Source organism: Clytia hemisphaerica, unplaced genomic scaffold, assembly GCF_902728285.1.
Source record: "Clytia hemisphaerica strain Z4C2 unplaced genomic scaffold, Clytia hemisphaerica genome assembly, whole genome shotgun sequence".
In the NCBI taxonomy this organism is placed as follows: domain Eukaryota; kingdom Metazoa; phylum Cnidaria; class Hydrozoa; order Leptothecata; family Clytiidae; genus Clytia; species Clytia hemisphaerica.
This window is the reverse complement of record NW_027104353.1, coordinates 694,930-712,568: the sequence shown is the minus strand read 5'-3', so window position 1 is coordinate 712,568 and position 17,639 is coordinate 694,930. Positions and strand designations below refer to the sequence as shown.

Below are 17,639 nucleotides of genomic sequence, written 5' to 3'. Positions count from 1 at the left end.
CTTTCGGGTTAACGAGTTCATTTATACGCAATGTGCTGAGAATTCGTGATCAAGTTTTACTTTTATCATCAAAATGCATCTACACCAAAATTTATTTTTGTGGGAAATCGTGATTTAGAACTTGGTTTAAAACAAGTCGCAATCCAAAAGATATGGACGGTGAGTAATATATCTTTTTGATTTCAACATCGATGTTTTGAAACTTTACGCCGCGAAAATAAAAAATAATTTTTTTTCGGTCTTTAAAGGATTTTTAAGAGTGATGAAGTGAGATAATTCGACATTGCTAGGAAACTCAAATCAAGTTAATAGCTTTAAAATTGGCTACAAATCACACTTTTCCATAGTCTAGCAAGCTAGACGACTAATTCAGATATAGTAGAAATAAAACAAAAAGTAACGGAGGGAAGAAATTTTAGTTTATACAAACTAATATTATCCCGTAACAATTATCGTATTATAATATAACGCCTATATATAACGCCTATACTACTGTTTTACACGCAGTATAAACGACTCCATTCTAACTTTTCCATAGAATCGCCGGTCGAGAATTTTACCAATCATATATTTTACAAATATCAAATTTTTATTGAAAGAAGGTAAATCTCACTTAAAAAAATTAATTAAAAATTGAAAGTGCGAAGGGATGGTGTAGGTATCTAATGTGAATTTGTTTTTGAAGTCACCGTCCCTGTAAAGTATTCCACGTTTGTTTCTAAGCAACATTACTAAAAAAAAAAGCTTTAGGCGACACCAATTTAATTAGTTTAACTTGTCCGAGTTAAAAAATCGTAACAATACAAAATTTTTATCAATATTACTTGCAATCTAATTTATACTGGTGCTGACTACAAGTTTTCGTGAACTACTTCCCCAATGTTTTGGTTCTACTCACCTTTTATTAGATAGAATTTTACTTCAGCTATCATGGTTTTGCAACATAGGGCGCGTCATTAGTCGTGTAAGCTTACATCTCGGACGAGTGGGCAACCTTTATTTGTAATGTTTCTCCCAATCATAATAAATTCGATTAAGATAGACTTATCCAAAGGAAGAGCAATCGAATTTGAAAGTTAAAGTGTTAACTTGATTGGATTCGATTGGTTTTGGATAAGCCTCGATTGACTGCATATCGAACGTATGTGATCGACTTGCAACTGTTAAATCGTTATTCGATCACTTTCTTACCTCATTCACTGTGTATTTCAACCCACGACGGAATTGATATATTTCCTCGACCGTTTACAGGGAAATGTGATATTTGATGAATGGAAATTTAAAAAGTTTAACGAATGTGCTTTTAAAACCCTGATAAGAGACGAATTCAAACTAGCATCGAATTCAATTAAATTTATCTGAATTAATAGAATAATACAAGGCAATTTTGTCGGCAATCGGGAAGTTTTCGGAACGGTGAAACATTATAGGGGAAACAATTGGAGAGTTTTTATGTGATGTATATTAATATTGCTTTAACTAATATTAGATGATGCCGATAGATGAATCTATCAACCTCATATCTAAAGGCATTAGAGCTCGATGAAAATTTACAACCCTTCTTCTTCAATATTGCAACATTACGTTAAAACAATTTTTAACAGACAGATATAATATGACTACTAATGATACACCTAGATTTTCTTATCGTTCCTATTACTCAATGTGTAAAAGTCGATCTGATGGACCGGAGTATAAGGCCTAATGCACTAACCTAGTTGAGTCTGTTTTTGTTTATGAAACCGAACAAAAAATAGAATTTTACCTGAAGTTCACGTCCAATTTTGCAGCCGTTCAACTGATTCAAAACAGGACCAAGTGCTGACTTTTTCTTCATCACCCAAATACATGATGTAATTTTGTCCAACTTATCAATAAAATCGGATTCCAATCCAGTTCGGTTTCTCCTATTTCCACCGTTAATTTTCTTCAATAGTTGGTTCTTATCAATCTCAATATCATTTCGGTTCTCGATAGCTGTAATGAGAATATACGTTTTTTTATAAGAACATCCAAAATTTTTAAAGCCTTAGGATGTTCTTTACTTTTTGAGTTTTAAGCCGAAAAATGTTCTGAACATGTCCCCATTTTGAAAGCATTCTTGTCCATTTTCTTTAGAAATTAGCAACTTTAGAGTCTGCAAATAGTCCAGTAGAAATTCGTCCATAATAGGGTCAACCTAGAAAAAATTATTATAAAAGGTTTCTATATACCGTTGGAAAGATAATTTTATCAGCTTTCAAATGAGGGGTAGAGTCAATTTTTTTGTCATGGGGAAAAAAAGTTATGGACCAAAAAGAGTGAAAGGGGGTTTTCTAAGCAAAAAGCAGTGACCCATTAAAAATGTCAATTTTAAAAGTTTTTAAACAGCTAATTTTGATGGTTCCATCTGATAGAGCTGGAAGAGTAGATGTCCAAAATGGGGTCATTTGTAAAATTTGGTCAACCAGACCCTGAGAAAATAGCCATAATGGCTGAAAAATCGTCATTTTCAATGCTGCCGTCAACACTTTAAAAATTAATTTCAGCACTCAAAACCACTTTCAACGGATGCGTCTCGAAGAGTACTATCGAATACAGGTATAGTTTGTTTAGGTACCATGGCTAGATCTTGAGATATTTGCATTTCAAATTTTGATGACTCAGCAAAGAACCATCAAAATCGCTCCAATATGCTGAATTTTTCTAAACGCATTCATTTTCCATGATTTCCTGTCTGAATCCTGGGGAATCACTCTACAAATAATTCACGAGCTGTTCTGTATAAACATACCTAAAAGTGTTGAACCCTTGAACGAGACGAGATCATGAAATTCTTCATCATTTTCAGTGAGTATTTTACCATTGATTTCAACAGTGCCAAACAAACAGCAAATGATACAGCTACCACTGATTGCGATCATCTTTGGAAAGAAAAAGAACGGATGATACATTAGGCTTACGCTAAGAAAATATTCTTTTCGCAGAATCTAATTTGCATTGGTCGGTCATTCCAGAAGCAGAAAGGGGTACGTAAGTCATGCTCATTTTTGACTGGATACCGCCAGTAGGGACCTAGGGGAAACCCATGCACCATTTGAGCAAGAGGCGGTTCAATCTCCAATCGTGGTTTTTTTTTTGGAATATCCCTGATTTATTTTAGCGCCAGAGTATTTTGGTTCGAAATTGACAGCTCTATTTAATTTGTACTTATAACGAGGGTCTCTTCCGTTTCACGACAAAAGAGAGCACCCTATCTTCAGGTGCCTGTTTGGAACTAATATGAAGGTAAAATACAATGTGTCCGGAAAAAGGAAAAACAGAAGAAATTTTCCAAAATAAGTTTTATGATGTTTTTGTCAGTTCAAAAGAATACCTGTTTTTGTTTGAGGAAAAGTAATTGGCCATCTTCTACTGTCCATAGTCTGTGAAAATTAAAAAAAATGGATTTTGAATTTAAGAGCAATCAAACTGGATTTGCTAAATATTAAATAAATTAAGGTAGTTTGAAATTGAAAGTACCAAAGAAATCAAATATCGAGCTTTAAAAAAAGAATTTACTGGTTCTTTTACTGGTTCTCAAAAAAGAAGATGTACCTTAGTTCTTCTTTATCCATTTTGGTCATTTTCTCGTCATTGCATTCAGCAGCTTTTTCATCAGCAGACATTTCATCACACACAAAGGGGGAAGAACAATCTGCTTCCACGGTATCATCATCTGCAGTATCTGCACCAGTATCGCTGGCTGTGGACAAATCTCCTGGCTTCAATTCCTCTTCATCATCTTTAGTTCTTTCCTGTTTTAGATCTCTCTATAAGACAAGATTCAAATAATATAGTTTCTATTGTTTTCGAAAATCTGCAAAGCTTCTGATTGGTCAAGTGCTGAAATTATATTGTAATGTCACGTGACCTAGGTATAAACACTGCACACTTTTCAGCAAAAGCACGACATCTTGCCCTTCGGGCTTTAGAAATATGTGCCTAGAACTACCAGAAAAAACCCTCAGTTGATTCGGCTGTGATGCTTCTTAGCTAGGTTTGATCAAATTTCATCTCCGTGTGTTCTGCTCTTATATGTTGGACATGAAGGAAAATTTCTAACCTTCACTTTCTTGTACAGTCGTTTCAATTTCATTTTCTTTCGTTGTAACTTGTATCGTCTTGCCAACTCTTTCTCTTCGTTTTGTAAGGTTGTGTTAGTGTTAGGTGGACCACGCCCTCTCAATGATGACGTCGTAGTTGTTGCAGGATTTAAAGGTTTGTTTAAACTTCGAATTGTTGATCGTGTAATTCTTTTAACTCTTTTCTCTTTTGGCATTTTGTTTAATTTTAATCCTTATTGTATCTCTTGTGATATGATATAGTTTATATTTTTTCTAGGTAAAAAAGAAAGAATAATTCCTATACTTAAAATAAAAACAGCAGTAATTGCCACGGGGGTAAGTACTAGGGTTTGCATATGACAGGTGTGTGCGACTTAGATATCCCATAATATAATTTTTGTATCCCTTGAAAATAGTTTGGTAGTTTGAAATCCTCGACCAAATAAATAAAAATCTAAGTAAGTTTGAGTTTATCGACCCAGTGATTTGGAAGTTTATCGTGGCTTAGATCACGAGATTTAAGTTTTGCTACGTTGTAAGGAAATTACACTTGATAATTATGGGTAATCGGAAGGTCTTAGTACAAATAGTGGATAAAACATCCTCCACATTGCCCGATGATGGAAGAAGAATCTCTCGAAACGTAGCCAAACGCATATCTCGTTATCCAAGCTGGTACTGTGTATAAGTTTCCCTTTTGAAATTATGCCTCGTGGTTTGTTCTAATAAGGGAGGTGTGTATAACAAACTTTCATACACGTGATAAAAACAAATATTCTTCATAACTTCAAATATCATTATACAATAAATTATATCTTGGAATATGTTTAGGATCGATTGGAGAGTTGACAATCAATTTTCCTTTCATTGCACCTCTGTATATTATTTCAATCAGATCAATAAAGTCTTGCTTAGAATGGAAAGGACCGATAAATTTCGTATTATCTTGTGTTCCGTAATCTACTTTCATGTGCTGTCCGTTAAAAAAGAAAACTGTGGCCGGAATTAAAGATATATCAAAATATTGAGTGTAAACTTCGACTTGATCAACATCCACTAGATATATGTCCGCCATGTTGGATAAAGAATGACATGTTTTCGCCAAAATGTCGTCACAATGTAAACAGCCTGGGTCCGAGTCACGCCCAAAACGTAAACACAACACTTTGTCTATTGTTGTTTTTATGACGTCGTCGATTTCTTTTTTACGTTCCAGCTTTTTCAATACGAATGCCATTTTTACACAGATTTAAAACACCATGGTTTCATAGTTATAACTTTCTTTTAAATTATTTTTTGTCATATTGTAGTAGCTGAAAAACAAAATAATATCTAATCATTTGATATCTAATTCGTAATTATATTACTAAACAAATGGTTTTGTCCTTCATATTATGAACATGCCTTATAATCATTGGACATTATTTAGAACACAGTATCCAAAGACGTTTTACTCATTGAGTTTCAAGCCCGAAGGGCTAGAAGCGAGACTCCTAGGCTGCTGGCATCCACTAACGGATTCGTGCTCCTTATAGAGGATGCTTAATAAGCGATATTTCCTTTGTCCAGAGATTTGCCGCCTTTAGCCGATATACGGCTAAAGACATTTTTAGCTGGCGAGTGTCTACAAATATAACATTACGTAATGTTTACATTTTCTGTGAGGCACCAAATCATAGATTGGAAAATGTATTTGGATTTTGAAAAAAAAGTAGGCGGAAGGAAGGAAGGAAGTTTGCTTTTTTTCTTCCTCCTTTCTTGTTTAATATGGAGATTTTGTAAAAGATTAGAAATTAAATTTATTGAATTTAAGTGCCCTGACGTATCTTCTGTGTGCACCATCAAATTTTCTTCAAAACTACATTTTGANCGTTCTCACTTTGAAACAAAATCGAAGCCATTCTATTGGTTAGAAGTGACGAAAAATTGAATTTCACAAATAGAACGGCTAGTTGTACTTACTGCAACATATCGTGTATTGGTTTTCCGATGTTTGGTTCCATCAATCCCAAAATATAATCCGTAACATTTTTACCATGTTTCTTGACAAAGATCTTATCCAGCTTGGTCGTAACGTTGTTGTAAAATAACGGCTCATACATTCGGCGCACGTACCATTCGCCTACGATGCCTGAGAATATAAAAAATGATTTTTTTTTTTGGAAATTCAGGACTTTAGTTTAGCCACTTTGCTACTGTACGGAAAAAGTGAGTAGAGTTTATCTACAACTGGGTTGTGATAAGCACGTTTCATACACTGAGTTTCAAGCCTGAAGGGCTAGAGGCGAGACTCCTGATGGGAAATGAAACCATTCATTTCCCATCCAGAACGTCCGCGCGTAGTTTTTACACAAACTCCGGATTGAAACTAGAATCTATCGCTAGATTTTTAAAGATGTAGTCCTCCAAAAACAAAGGAACCGTTAGATACAATCCATCGTTATGATTACGGCACGTTCTATGCGCGTTTTGGATGGGAAATAAGTGGCTTCAATTTCTCTTGTCTGAGAAGGGTTGAAGTTTCGCCTCTAGCACTTCGGGCTTGAAACTCAATGGTTTTACTTGATTAGCCTGGATATCCAGATAGTAAACTATATCACAGTCTATTTACGATATTCTTCTGGTTAACCTTGATCGTATGCATTCAAATCTGAGTAAGAAGATACAGATTGAACGAACGAAAAACGACACTGTCCTAAATGTCTTTAAAGTTCTAATTGATGTCTCATGATATTGATAATCTGTCAACAAGTGTTCACTCAAAAGAATATCAAACTTGATCTTTAAAATAGTCAAGCAGTCTTCACTGACCGAAGCAATATTCTCTGAATGATATAAGCGCGTTCATTTCAGTTGTTCTCACCCTCAAGAAGAACTATTTGGGAAATTTTACAACTCTCACTTACATAGGAGACGTGTAGATAGAAAAAGGGTTGCTTGACCTGCAGTGCATACTCGTTCCTCTTTTTGCCTGGCACCTTATGCTTGCTTGATTCCAAAATAAGATTTCATTAATTCAAGTAATTCTTGGTTCAATGACATATCTTAAGACGAATGTTGACGATGTTGACTATGATGTTGACTAAAACAAGAGAATGGAAGGAACTTGTTAAAGTTAATATTTAAAGCTTGGGAAATGATAAAAAAGGTATTTTTCGAAAAAAACAGCGTGTAGAAAAGGTTAAAGTCACTTCCAACTCGTGAGATCTAATTTATACGATCATAGGACTAGTAAAATAGAAATTGGCATACCATCTATACCAGCATACCAAGTTTTGTCGGATAAGCAAGTAGATCCTTTCCTTCTGTTGTCATTTTGTTAAATAAAACAGCCAAAAATTCTAAAAAAGAATGTGAATTGATTTAAAATATTTCTTTATTTGAGGTGAGATCCCCATAAAATACCTTCTACAAAAACAAATTTCTGTTACACTCTTTTACACACTCGAAAACCAGTAGATTTTTGTTTAGGCTCCGCTGTTTAGGTATTATAGGCTTTATGCCTAGACTCTTTATCGGCTTTAAAATACAGTCCTTCCAGGCTAAGATTTGTTCTTATTTTTTCGGCTTTTTGACCCTTACTGTTCTTATAAAATTGATCTAACAAGAAGCTGTATCTAAAATAATGGGATAGGCATAGAGTATTAAAATTCAAAGGGATAATCAAACGGTTTGAGATCTTTTGTCCATAGATTCTACAGGCAAAATATATATGTCAAATTGTATCAAACCAACTAAATATCATTTCAGTAAAATTTCTCATTAAATGCATACACTTACGTCATTCTCTTCACTGTCAGTCAGATAATCTCTTTGAACGTACCCTCATTCAGTTTATCACGCACCCTCATTTATTCATCTCTGCTCCATCCACCATATATAATCGAACAAACAAAGCACTTTTCTTAATTACATTTCATTTCGCGTTTTCTGTAAGATATTTTTGAAATCAGTAAAATTCAGTCTCTCAAAACATTATTTTTCAGTGTATATCAAATGACGGTTGTAATTCTCTTCTACAAGAACTAATAAATTTTTGCCCAGCCATAATTTTTCACGGTTTTCAGACTACTTTACTCTAGGGATGTATCAAAGTTGTATCATTCTTCATTTTCGGGAGAGAGATTCCACATCCTTTCCATTAAAATACAACCCCAATCCAAAATATATGCTATGCCCTTCTCTTATTTCTAATCACTATAAATCAAAATAAATTCAAATTAGTTTTCAAAAGACAATTTTTTGTAAAAGATCTTAAAGTCTATATACATTTAATCTCGCAGACCACCCATAAATTGGTTGTAATATTAATAGCGGTGCTTTGTGTGTCTGTGTGTCACCACTTTCGTTTTCGCTTTGTTTGTGTTTTAAAATTATGACTTTTAGTCTCTTGCTCCACAAATTTGTTCTTTTGGATTCGCGCCATTTGCAAAAGATCGGATAGAGCTTGGTTTAGACTTTATTAAGCCTTTGTTTTGAAATTTAAGGCCCATCTACATTTAATAATTTTAACTTCTGCCCAGACCTGCCTTTTTCTCTCTTCTTTTGTTTTAAATGTTTTCGAATGTATTTAATGATCGTATTTATTAATGACATTCGAATTCTTTTCAAAACAAAACAATTTCATTTCATAGAAAAGAATATTTCAAAAGTAAATCAAAACATAAAAATGGTTGTGGACAACAACAGCATTCAAAGGGCGATATAAAGTATAAAGCATAAGAAAAAATTATTTCACTTCTTTCTTCTTATAAAAATATTCAAGCCGTCGTTACGGTTAAAAAATGTGTGTACGTCATTTTTTATGTTTAACTTCGAAAAGTTATGACAGGGTTTAAAAAGCAACTTAATTTTATATTTTTCGATCGATAACAAAAAGTTGCACTATTCTCCTTCCCACTTTTCCTGAAAAATTGTCATTTAACTACGGCATATTTAAACGCGAGCGAAGCGAGAAAAATCACCTGCATTTTCAAACGACACTTACAGTAACGATGCTCTTTCTGAAACTTTTGACTTAAAAAAAAATTATGTCACAGGGGAGGGACAGTAAACGATCCAAATTTAAAAGATAAGACAAAGGTTACGTTGTAGAGATTTCTTTTTTTTATTTGATCGCTTTTTTAAGCCAGCTTCAACATCCAAAGGACTAACACAACCGAACCCTAGTTGGTTGTAAAGCAAATTAAAAAAAGTAAAGAGAAAAGTTGCTTTTCTTTTATAAAAAATAAATGTTCCCCTCGCAACTCGGTTCCACTCGGATCAACTCGCTAAATAATAACTCGGTTCACCACTCGATCAATCACCATTATTTCACACAAATTTCGCATCCTCTGGACACAGTCTGCACACGTCACTGAAACAAAAACACGCACACAAAATTTTTACATAAATCATTATTATATTAAATACTTAATTATTCGGAATTGTTTGTAGTACTCATTATAATTTCAAACAACACACAAATCTCAGAAATAGTAATTTTAGAATTTACTAACAAAAGGGTACTTATTCATACCTCAAATTACTTGATCTAGCTAAAATTATCAAGAGTTATTCATACCTCAAATTACTTGCTAGTACTCCAGTAAGCACCATATTGCATCTCGCGAGAGTCAAATTGTTGCTGCTGTCCAGTAGGTGGGTATGCCGGTCTCATATCTGGTGGTGCTCCGTATCCACCTGCTTGAAGCGTCCTATAGTCATTCGGTTGGTAAGGGTTGGTCGCTGCTGGGTGAGTAGTGTACGGGATACTTGGTCTTTGATCAAGAACCTCACGTGGCGGAGAACGCCTCGATGACCCATGTTGATATTGTAGACCGGATCTAGAGTTGTACATCAGTTCTCGCATGTCTTTGAAATCGAACGAATGCTCGTGATGGCGCCGCGAGGACGAGCGCGAATTGCCGCGGCCGCTACGTGAGGATTTTCCACCCTTTTCGTCTTTTGGTTCAGCATTTGTCACGTTTATACGTTGACCCTTGATTGAAACAAACGTGAGGAGTGAATATGATTGCGATGAAATAAAAGGGGTTTAATACAAAAAGTGTTCAAAAATACTTCGAGCAGAGCTAGAGCTATTCATGCACAGCTATAATTTGAAAAAACTGTTAAAACTTCTACAATAGGATAGGAAATTCTTCATAGGTTGGAAAAAAAACTCAGCCAGGTGGAGAGAATTCTAAATCTTCGTTATTGTCACCCTCTTCACTTTAAGACCCTAAAAAGAACGACAACCGAGCGCAAAAGAGGAAGCTTTTACTTTTAACGTGTGTTGACTTTGTAAAAGCACCGTCCTGGCAACATCTGAAGAAGCGAACGTCACAAATCCAAAACTTCGGTATGGCGTCGGTATATAGACGTCCGTCAACTCTCCGAACTGTCCGAAATAACTATCAAGGTCTTCTTGCTTGGTGTCATCTGGTAATCGTCCAATGAACAATTTACGTAAGGGAACTTCTTCCTGAAGAAACAAAAAATCGATATTTTTACTTAAACTGGAAGAGGTTTTTCATGTTTTTGTTAAGTTACATAATTTCCGGCATTATGGAACCAAGCGTTCGATTTGCGTAATGGATCGCCTTTAAAGATTCGAACGTTTGCTTCCATAATGGTGGAAGTTACGTAACTTAACAAAACATGAAAAACAAATTGGTAAAGAATTGATTTACCGTCTATTGATCCAGTTGAAAACTGTTGGTTTCACTTATTGCAGCCTATACAAAGAGGACACAAAAGCTACAAATTCAAACCCACAAATAAACCATTACTGTGTTTGAAAACTTTAACCAGCCAATAACTATTGGCTTAAGAGGTTCTTGTTTTAGTCTAATTTATTTCGTATTTTCGATTCGTGATACTGCTTATTAGTCAATACTCCACTTCGCGTCGTTGAATACATCGCCTCAGGTTAATAAATTTTCAATAGCCAACTTTTACCTATTGAAAATCTGCTTAATATTTGATACATTTCCAACATGCTTGCAGAAAAAAAAAAGTTTAAAAATTCATTGTAAATTAGTTCAAACTACAATACCTTTTTCTTCGGTAATCTGACTTCACACCTACGACCAAGGATGGTGTGAGTTGTTTTGAGAGCTTTCTGTGCTGCAGCTACTGTCTTGAAACGAATGAAAGCAAACCCACGTGATTGCTTTGTTACTGGGTCATACTTGATCTTAAAAAAGAAAAGAAAACAATCAGAACGATGAAACTGGACTTTGATATCAGAACCGTTTGGTTTTAATGTTTTAGATTCAGGTACCATTCCTTTAGTATTCAGTTTAGTAAAGATTCAAGTTACCTTAAAAATAAAGTGGTTGTCGACATTAACAATGTGATAATTCGAAAAACAACGATTTAATAAAGTAAATGTTTTTTGTAATTTTGGTATTATGAATTTATTTATTTACCTCGTGCATAGCCAACTCACCAAACTGCTGAAAATAATCTTTCACGTTGTCTTCTCGTGCTTTGTAAGGTAAACCCAAAACAATCAAATCTGAGAGATATTCATTTTCAGATCCAGTCTTGACTAATTTAGCCTCTGGCTCTCTACTGGGCGACTCCTCCACCATTTTACGTTTCCCGGTGTCTAAAACAGAAGAAATTGTGAGTTTCAATAAAAGCCTAAAAATAACGACGGACGCAATACGAGGTTTTAAAGATAAGCTCTTTTGTCTTGTCCTTCAAGAGAGTATGAAAGTATAAGTAGTCTTCTTGGTTGGGACCCCTTTTCCTACAAATGCTTCATCCCATGGTTTGCAGCCTGTTAAAATTTGGATAAAGAAATTTTCTTTGACTACCCACTACTCTAAAAATCACACTAAGATTTCATGTTTCACATTGATACGATAATGATATCAATTTAAATTACAACTAAGTCTGTTTCAAATCAACAACCTCTACATCGTATCATCGAATATGTTTCTGTATTTTTGAAAAAAAGGGTAGGGATTAGAAATATTCCTGAAAAAAAGGAACAAAGAACTACATGAATAAACATCTAACCTTTCTCTGATTTTGGTAGTGTGATGGAATAGACGGCTTCTCCCCAACCTTCAAAAGGTGGATCAAGCATGCTTTCTGATAATCGTACTCCTCTCCATGATCCTGAAGGACTTTTATACTTCAAACCAATAGCATTTGGGTATTGTCCTTGAATAGTAGATAACAGCATACTACCACATTTTTCAGTTGGTAATTCAATGAAATTTTCTAGTGTTTCATCTTCGGCAATTTTGACAAAACATGGGTATTTTTCCAGAGTTGTTGTATTTTCTGTTGTTGGTTCCATTGTTGAGTCACCATCACCGTCGTACATGTTGAATTATGTGATTGATGTGTTGTTTGCTTATTTTTACTTTTTAAGCCTGGGAAATAATTCAAATATAAGATATTTTGATAAAAAAATCTAATTAATAGTCATTCATTTTGATAAATAAGTCATTTATATTGAATTAAACAAATAAAAGGTTGCTTTTATTCATTCTGCGCAAACCATACTCTGCTCTAAAGGAATATGGCTATTGTGATATCTGACCTGGTTGTTCAGCCAAAACAATCAAAGCCGCCTTGCTTTTTGCTTGAAAACGAAAACAAAAGCGACTGGGTTCCAATGTTTATGAGAGGCAAATTGTTTCGCTTACACTTTTGCCACTTTTGCCCTTGTTCCACCACTTCTGCCACCATCATGTTGAAACATTTTTTAAAAGTGTGAAAAGTGGCTCCTTCAGCTAACTTGTGTCAGGCAATGTGTAAAAACGAGACCACGTTCCTTCTAATACGGGCCCGAAACAGTGGTATTTCTAGGTAAAATTCCGACGACAACAGAGCCTTATTCTAGGTCTTTATATTACATTTTCAATCAGTACAACATAAATTATGCCTTCTGCCATCTTTGAATAAATTTATTCTCTAGTTACATAGCGACGGATAATTAATGCACCTGGTGGCACTTGGGGCAAAGATGTGAAAAATAGCAGCGAAACAATTTGCCTCTGATAGCCCATCAGTGCGCTAAAAAGCTCATTATAATATCCTTGAATGGCTATTAACATTAACATATGCACATTAAACATGCACAGGATGTGAAATAAAACTTTCCATTCCATAAAATTGATCGTTCCAAACATTTGAAAATAAAAGTCAGTTTAAGTTTTGAAATTTTCAGTGTAAGCTAATTTCAATGGTTCAAAAGATTGTATTACAAAGTTTGTTTAAAAAAATTCCAATTTGTGACCTTTACCGGGGAAAAAGTACCTGTACAAAAAAAAAAAGGAATAAAAATGCTACAAACAACATTTTTTCTTTAAATACATTTTTTTCGGTTTTTCTTATTTCCAGGGGGTTCAGTTCAAAAACAAAAATTTTTAAACTAGAAAAATGGAAAAATAAACCTTTGCAAAAACACAGGCAAATTTAAAGCACTTTTACATACCTCAGTGGTCAAAACAAGCTTTTCCATTGTGGTCGGTTATTTAAGTGAATTGCTCGTGTTTAGTGTCACCCGAAGGCCGACCATGGTTCGGGCTGAGGGGGAGAAAATTTTATTATCTCCATTATTTTTTTAAATTGAAGTCTTCCATAAAACATACATGAAACGTAGCGATTGCAGGCGATTGATACAGGGGGGATGATGAAAAATGATTGGATTCTCTTGAAACCTTCCCAAAAGTGGTCAAACTATATAAATGATATAATATAACAAAAACAATGTGGGGGAAGCCCATATAAGGCCTCCCCTAGGCCCCTCCCCTTTGGAGGCCCCGCCCCAAGGCACCAAAAATTTTTTTATCCAAACATAGGCATTATTATATATCAATGGATGCACAATTTGAAACTGAACAACTTTTTGTATTACGGAAAATCTTACCCTTCATTACCCTGTTTATGAAATTGGATTTCCCAGTAATGTAGGTAAATTTGATGCTCAAAACTTTTCCTGAAACAAAGCCTTGCATATGAGTATGAGTAAACCTAGGTTAACCAGCTACCGTAACTATGACCAGACAGGTCATTCATTTGAGGGTTACCATCAACGGCTCTAACAGGTTCTTACTTGGGACGATTGGTCGAAACATGGGACTGGTTGATATCTTGCCCGTATTTTCACTTACTGTTAAATCTCTTTGAAAACAAATTTGTTTTGATAACTCCACCAAGCTTATCAATCATACTTCTTCATTCCTCTTAGAGTGCACAGACACCCGCGTGTGTTCTATTACAGATTTTTTTCATATTTCGATTTAAAAGCTTACTCGGTGCAAAAGAGAAATTGTGTATTTTTTAAAAAATACGCCATTCATTAACTCAAATCAAATGACTTTGGAGGTTCGGTGAAATGGTGGCCGAATTGCCGCCCCATGTTTTGACAGATAGTCCCAAATTAGAGCAGTTGACGGTATGCATGTTTGCCTCCACTGATGCAAGTTACCCAATCTCACAGTATCATGTCCCATTATATATCTTGCATCACCTTGGGTAAGATAACAATGATGAAAATAGCACCAAAAGGATTATATCTTATACCAGCTTATACTGTGAAGTCAGGTAACTTGCATCAGTGGAGGGAAACTTGCATAGCCATCAAATGACTGACCAACCAAAGCAGCAAAATTTCAAAACAATTGAATTAAGCAGCTCCGCTCGCAGCTCTATAGACTTTTTTGCCTTTCCATCCGCCATATTGAATTGTATGCAAAAATTATGGTGGCCGAATTGCTGTGGTGAAATTCCCTTAGAAAGTATGCAAAACATATGCAAAAAGAAAGTATTAATTTAAAACTTACATGCATAAATGGCCTTATATCAAAGTGTAATCTTGTAGAAGAAAGATTAAATTTGTTCTTTTGAAAACTAGAAATAATCAAATTCGATCATCTCTTAGAGCAAGCACTTCAAAAAACCATAACATTAACATTAGACATAAACTCAAGCTGAAAAATCACCCGCGAAGGTAGAAAAATAATCCTTATTCGGCTGACGGTAAATTGTTCTCCTGGGAATAGAACCGCCAAAAGATCAAATCAAAACATTGATCTGAACCCGCTGAATGTGTGACCTCATAATTACTGCTTTCAGTTTGCGTGTTTTGAAAGTTTGATGTGTGTACTCCGTCTTGGTGGAATTTTTAATGGCATGAAAACAGAATATGCAATGTCTTTAAGAACAAATTTCTAAAAGGCTTTTGTTGTTCTGTAAATATTTCTTTTTGGATTAAGAAATTCCATCTTTTGTTGTTCTAATGATTATAATATTTCTTTATAAGATGCTTCGTTGTCTTTTTAATCTTTGTGTAAACTTGCATATGTTTTGCATACTTTCCAACTAAATCCAACCACTGCTTTTTCATTCCTCATTTTTGCATAAGCAGCAAAGTCTAAATATAAACATCTTTCTGATTTTTTAGTAAAGATTCAAGAAAGAAAACAAGATGTTGTGGTAAACAGAATTTTTACTAAAAAATCAGAAAGATGTATATTCAGACTTTGCTGCTTATTATATTAAGCAGGCTAGCTTTAAAGCTCTAAAACAGCATCTAATAACATGAAAACCAGAATATGGTTTTTCAATGGGAATCAAAACTATAAAGTTCACTTACAAACATCAATTTGTCAGATTTAACAAAATTAATAATGACCATAGCTTCAGCCAGGTTTCTAGCTCCCCCCAACAAAGTAAGGTCCCCCACCCAACAATTTAGCTCCCCCAAAAAATTGCCTTGTGCTAGGTCCCCTATCATAGTTCTCCCGCCCCGTAGAGAGAAGTCAATAAAAAATATATGCGAGTACAGCAGGGGGGGGGGTCAGGATCCAGATACCAAACCCAGGACCGGGGGGTGGTGTCAATTTTTTTTTTCAAATTTCAAAAAGTCAAGTTGGTATTGATACCAAAATGAGGGGGTGGGTCCCCCTTTTTTTAATTTTTTCTGAATTTGAAATTGGTATCTGACTTAAAATGTTGTATAATATAAGTATAAAAACTTATTTGAATCGTTTACACTATACCCTGATTCCATATAAAAGCATTCTTCATGCTATAATTGAAATTAATTTTTATTTAACTTTAGCTGCTCTCAATCCTTTCAATCAACCAAAATTCATTCAAAACTAGAGTTGAACCAGGTTGAACGAACTGAATCAAGTCTTAGCAGATCTTATAACTTTTTTAGTCGTGATAAAATTTTCTGTACATAACGTTCATCATTAAGGCTATGTTGACTCTAGGCGTGCCTAATACAATGAGTTTTTTATCTAGTCTAGTTTACGAACTAGTTTTATGAATTTGATACATTTTGCCAATTTAGTTCAAGAAACTTAATTTACGTTGTGTTAGAATGAGAAAAACTTGTTTTCATTTTCAGGAGTCTAAAGTGTGGTACATACTGTAATATAAGTGATTAATAAGAGGAATGTTCTTTGAATAAAAACATCCATAGATTTTGTTTAGCGTCCCTTGTATGCAGTATCCTATGCATAGAAACTTCTTGCATTTTTACTGATTGCCAATTTAGGAGGGGGGGGGGGGTGGGTCCCCTTTTTCAGAAAAATCGGGATTTTCAAGTTGGTATTGATACCAATTTAGGGGGAGGGTGGGTCCCCCCTTTTTTAGAAAATTGGGGTTTTCAAGTTGGTATTGATACCAATTTAGGGGGTGGTAGTGTCTACTACTTTCAAATCTCGAAAAGTCAGATTTTTGGGCCCTGGGTTGGTATCGGGCCAAATTGAAAAGTCGTCAACCAAAACACAAAATCAAAAATCTTACAAGTAACTGTGATTTTTTATTTAAATAACCCTTAAATTTTCCAATTTCAACTTTTAAATCAACCGAGTCGCACTTTTAGACTCTGTAAGCAGGTGATTTTATCGAGACACAACTAGTGAGGTTTGTCACGGAAGGACAAGTGTTAAAATATAATGGACCTTCTTTTGAATAATAAAATGATTAATCAAAAATGAAATGTTGTTTTAAAACAAGTACATACCCTAGTTAGTTTAATAGGTTTATTCATTTTGAAATAAGTCGAACAACAAAAAAGTACTGCAAGCAGAAACTTTTTTTCAAATATCGAATTCCTTCCGTGACAATTTCAAGACAAAAAGTTTTTTCACCAGTTTTGTGCAAGTCCACTATTCTTGATATTATTGCAAGTTCTAACTATTGGTACCCCCTAACAAAAAATGAAATTACATTCCAAAGCAACCTCCTTCATATTCACTTACAAGGTCTGAAATTATTGTCCTTCCGTGACACTTTCACCTTGTCCTTCCGTGACGGATTAAAAATATCTTATTATTTTTAGAAATCTTGGACTTCAATGGGTCTAATTTATTGCAGGAGAGTGTCCTACAAGGTTTAGAACCATTGGGAACCAGCTCAACCCTGTATGGAGCTCAGAATAAGCTTAACTAAGGCTCCAGTACAGCGCTGTAAGCTTACAGTGTAGGCCCAGGCGGCTGTGGAGGCCTAAAAACCTGTTTTCTGGCAAAACTACTGTTCCCAGCGGGTTCTAAACGCTCAAAATCGATTCAGCACCATGGAAATATGCTAATT

General features: G+C 34.8%; 3 protein-coding genes across 5 annotated transcripts in view; all 3 read right to left on the bottom strand.

The window, feature by feature from the left end:
- Positions 1-4,354, bottom strand: part of LOC136818131 (polynucleotide 5'-hydroxyl-kinase NOL9-like) — a 35,538-nt gene extending 31,184 nt beyond the window's left edge. For both annotated transcript variants that reach the window (XM_067074489.1, XM_067074490.1), the window contains exons 1-5: positions 4,085-4,354; positions 3,577-3,791; positions 3,356-3,404; positions 2,774-2,903; positions 1,766-1,977 (exon numbers count right to left, since the gene is read on the bottom strand). In XM_067074489.1, the coding sequence (XP_066930590.1) occupies positions 1,766-1,977; positions 2,774-2,903; positions 3,356-3,404; positions 3,577-3,791; positions 4,085-4,300 (822 nt within the window). In that variant the 5' untranslated portion in view covers positions 4,301-4,354. The remainder of the gene's footprint in view (positions 1-1,765; positions 1,978-2,773; positions 2,904-3,355; positions 3,405-3,576; positions 3,792-4,084) is intronic.
- Positions 4,355-4,872: 518 nt separating this feature from the next.
- On the bottom strand, positions 4,873-5,322 carry LOC136818101 (thioredoxin-like protein 4B). The gene has a single exon (XM_067074459.1). It carries the CDS (start codon positions 5,320-5,322, stop codon positions 4,873-4,875), a length of 450 nt encoding a protein of 149 aa, XP_066930560.1.
- A 1,674-nt stretch (positions 5,323-6,996) lies between these two features.
- LOC136818132 (TAR DNA-binding protein 43-like) lies at positions 6,997-12,485 on the bottom strand. 2 transcript variants are annotated; one of them, XR_010848207.1, is made up of 7 exons: positions 12,096-12,485; positions 11,498-11,679; positions 11,122-11,262; positions 10,348-10,548; positions 9,649-10,065; positions 7,338-7,426; positions 6,997-7,167 (listed from the first exon to the last, which is right to left on the bottom strand). XR_010848207.1 is itself a non-coding variant. In XM_067074491.1 (6 exons), the coding sequence occupies exons 1-5, from the start codon at positions 12,406-12,408 to the stop codon at positions 9,655-9,657; spliced, it is 1,248 nt and encodes a 415-aa protein (XP_066930592.1). In that variant the 5' UTR covers positions 12,409-12,485; the 3' UTR covers positions 9,281-9,441; positions 9,649-9,654. The 2 variants fall into 2 exon arrangements, 1 of the variants encoding a protein (XP_066930592.1); XM_067074491.1 differs by lacking the exons at positions 6,997-7,167; positions 7,338-7,426 and adding an exon at positions 9,281-9,441.
- Positions 12,486-17,639: the final 5,154 nt, after the last annotated feature.

Coding starts and splice junctions, on each gene's coding strand:
- LOC136818101 (XM_067074459.1), bottom strand. CDS start 5,322: ATGGCATTCGTATTGAAAAAGCTGGAACGTAAAAAAGAAATCGACGAC.
- LOC136818132 (XM_067074491.1), bottom strand. CDS start 12,408: ATGTACGACGGTGATGGTGACTCAACAATGGAACCAACAACAGAAAAT. Junction 11,680..12,095: donor ACTACCAAAATCAGAGAAAG/GTTAGATGTTTA, acceptor CTTCTGTTTTAG/ACACCGGGAAACGTAAAATG. Junction 11,263..11,497: donor GTGAGTTGGCTATGCACGAG/GTAAATAAATAA, acceptor TTCTTTTTTAAG/ATCAAGTATGACCCAGTAAC.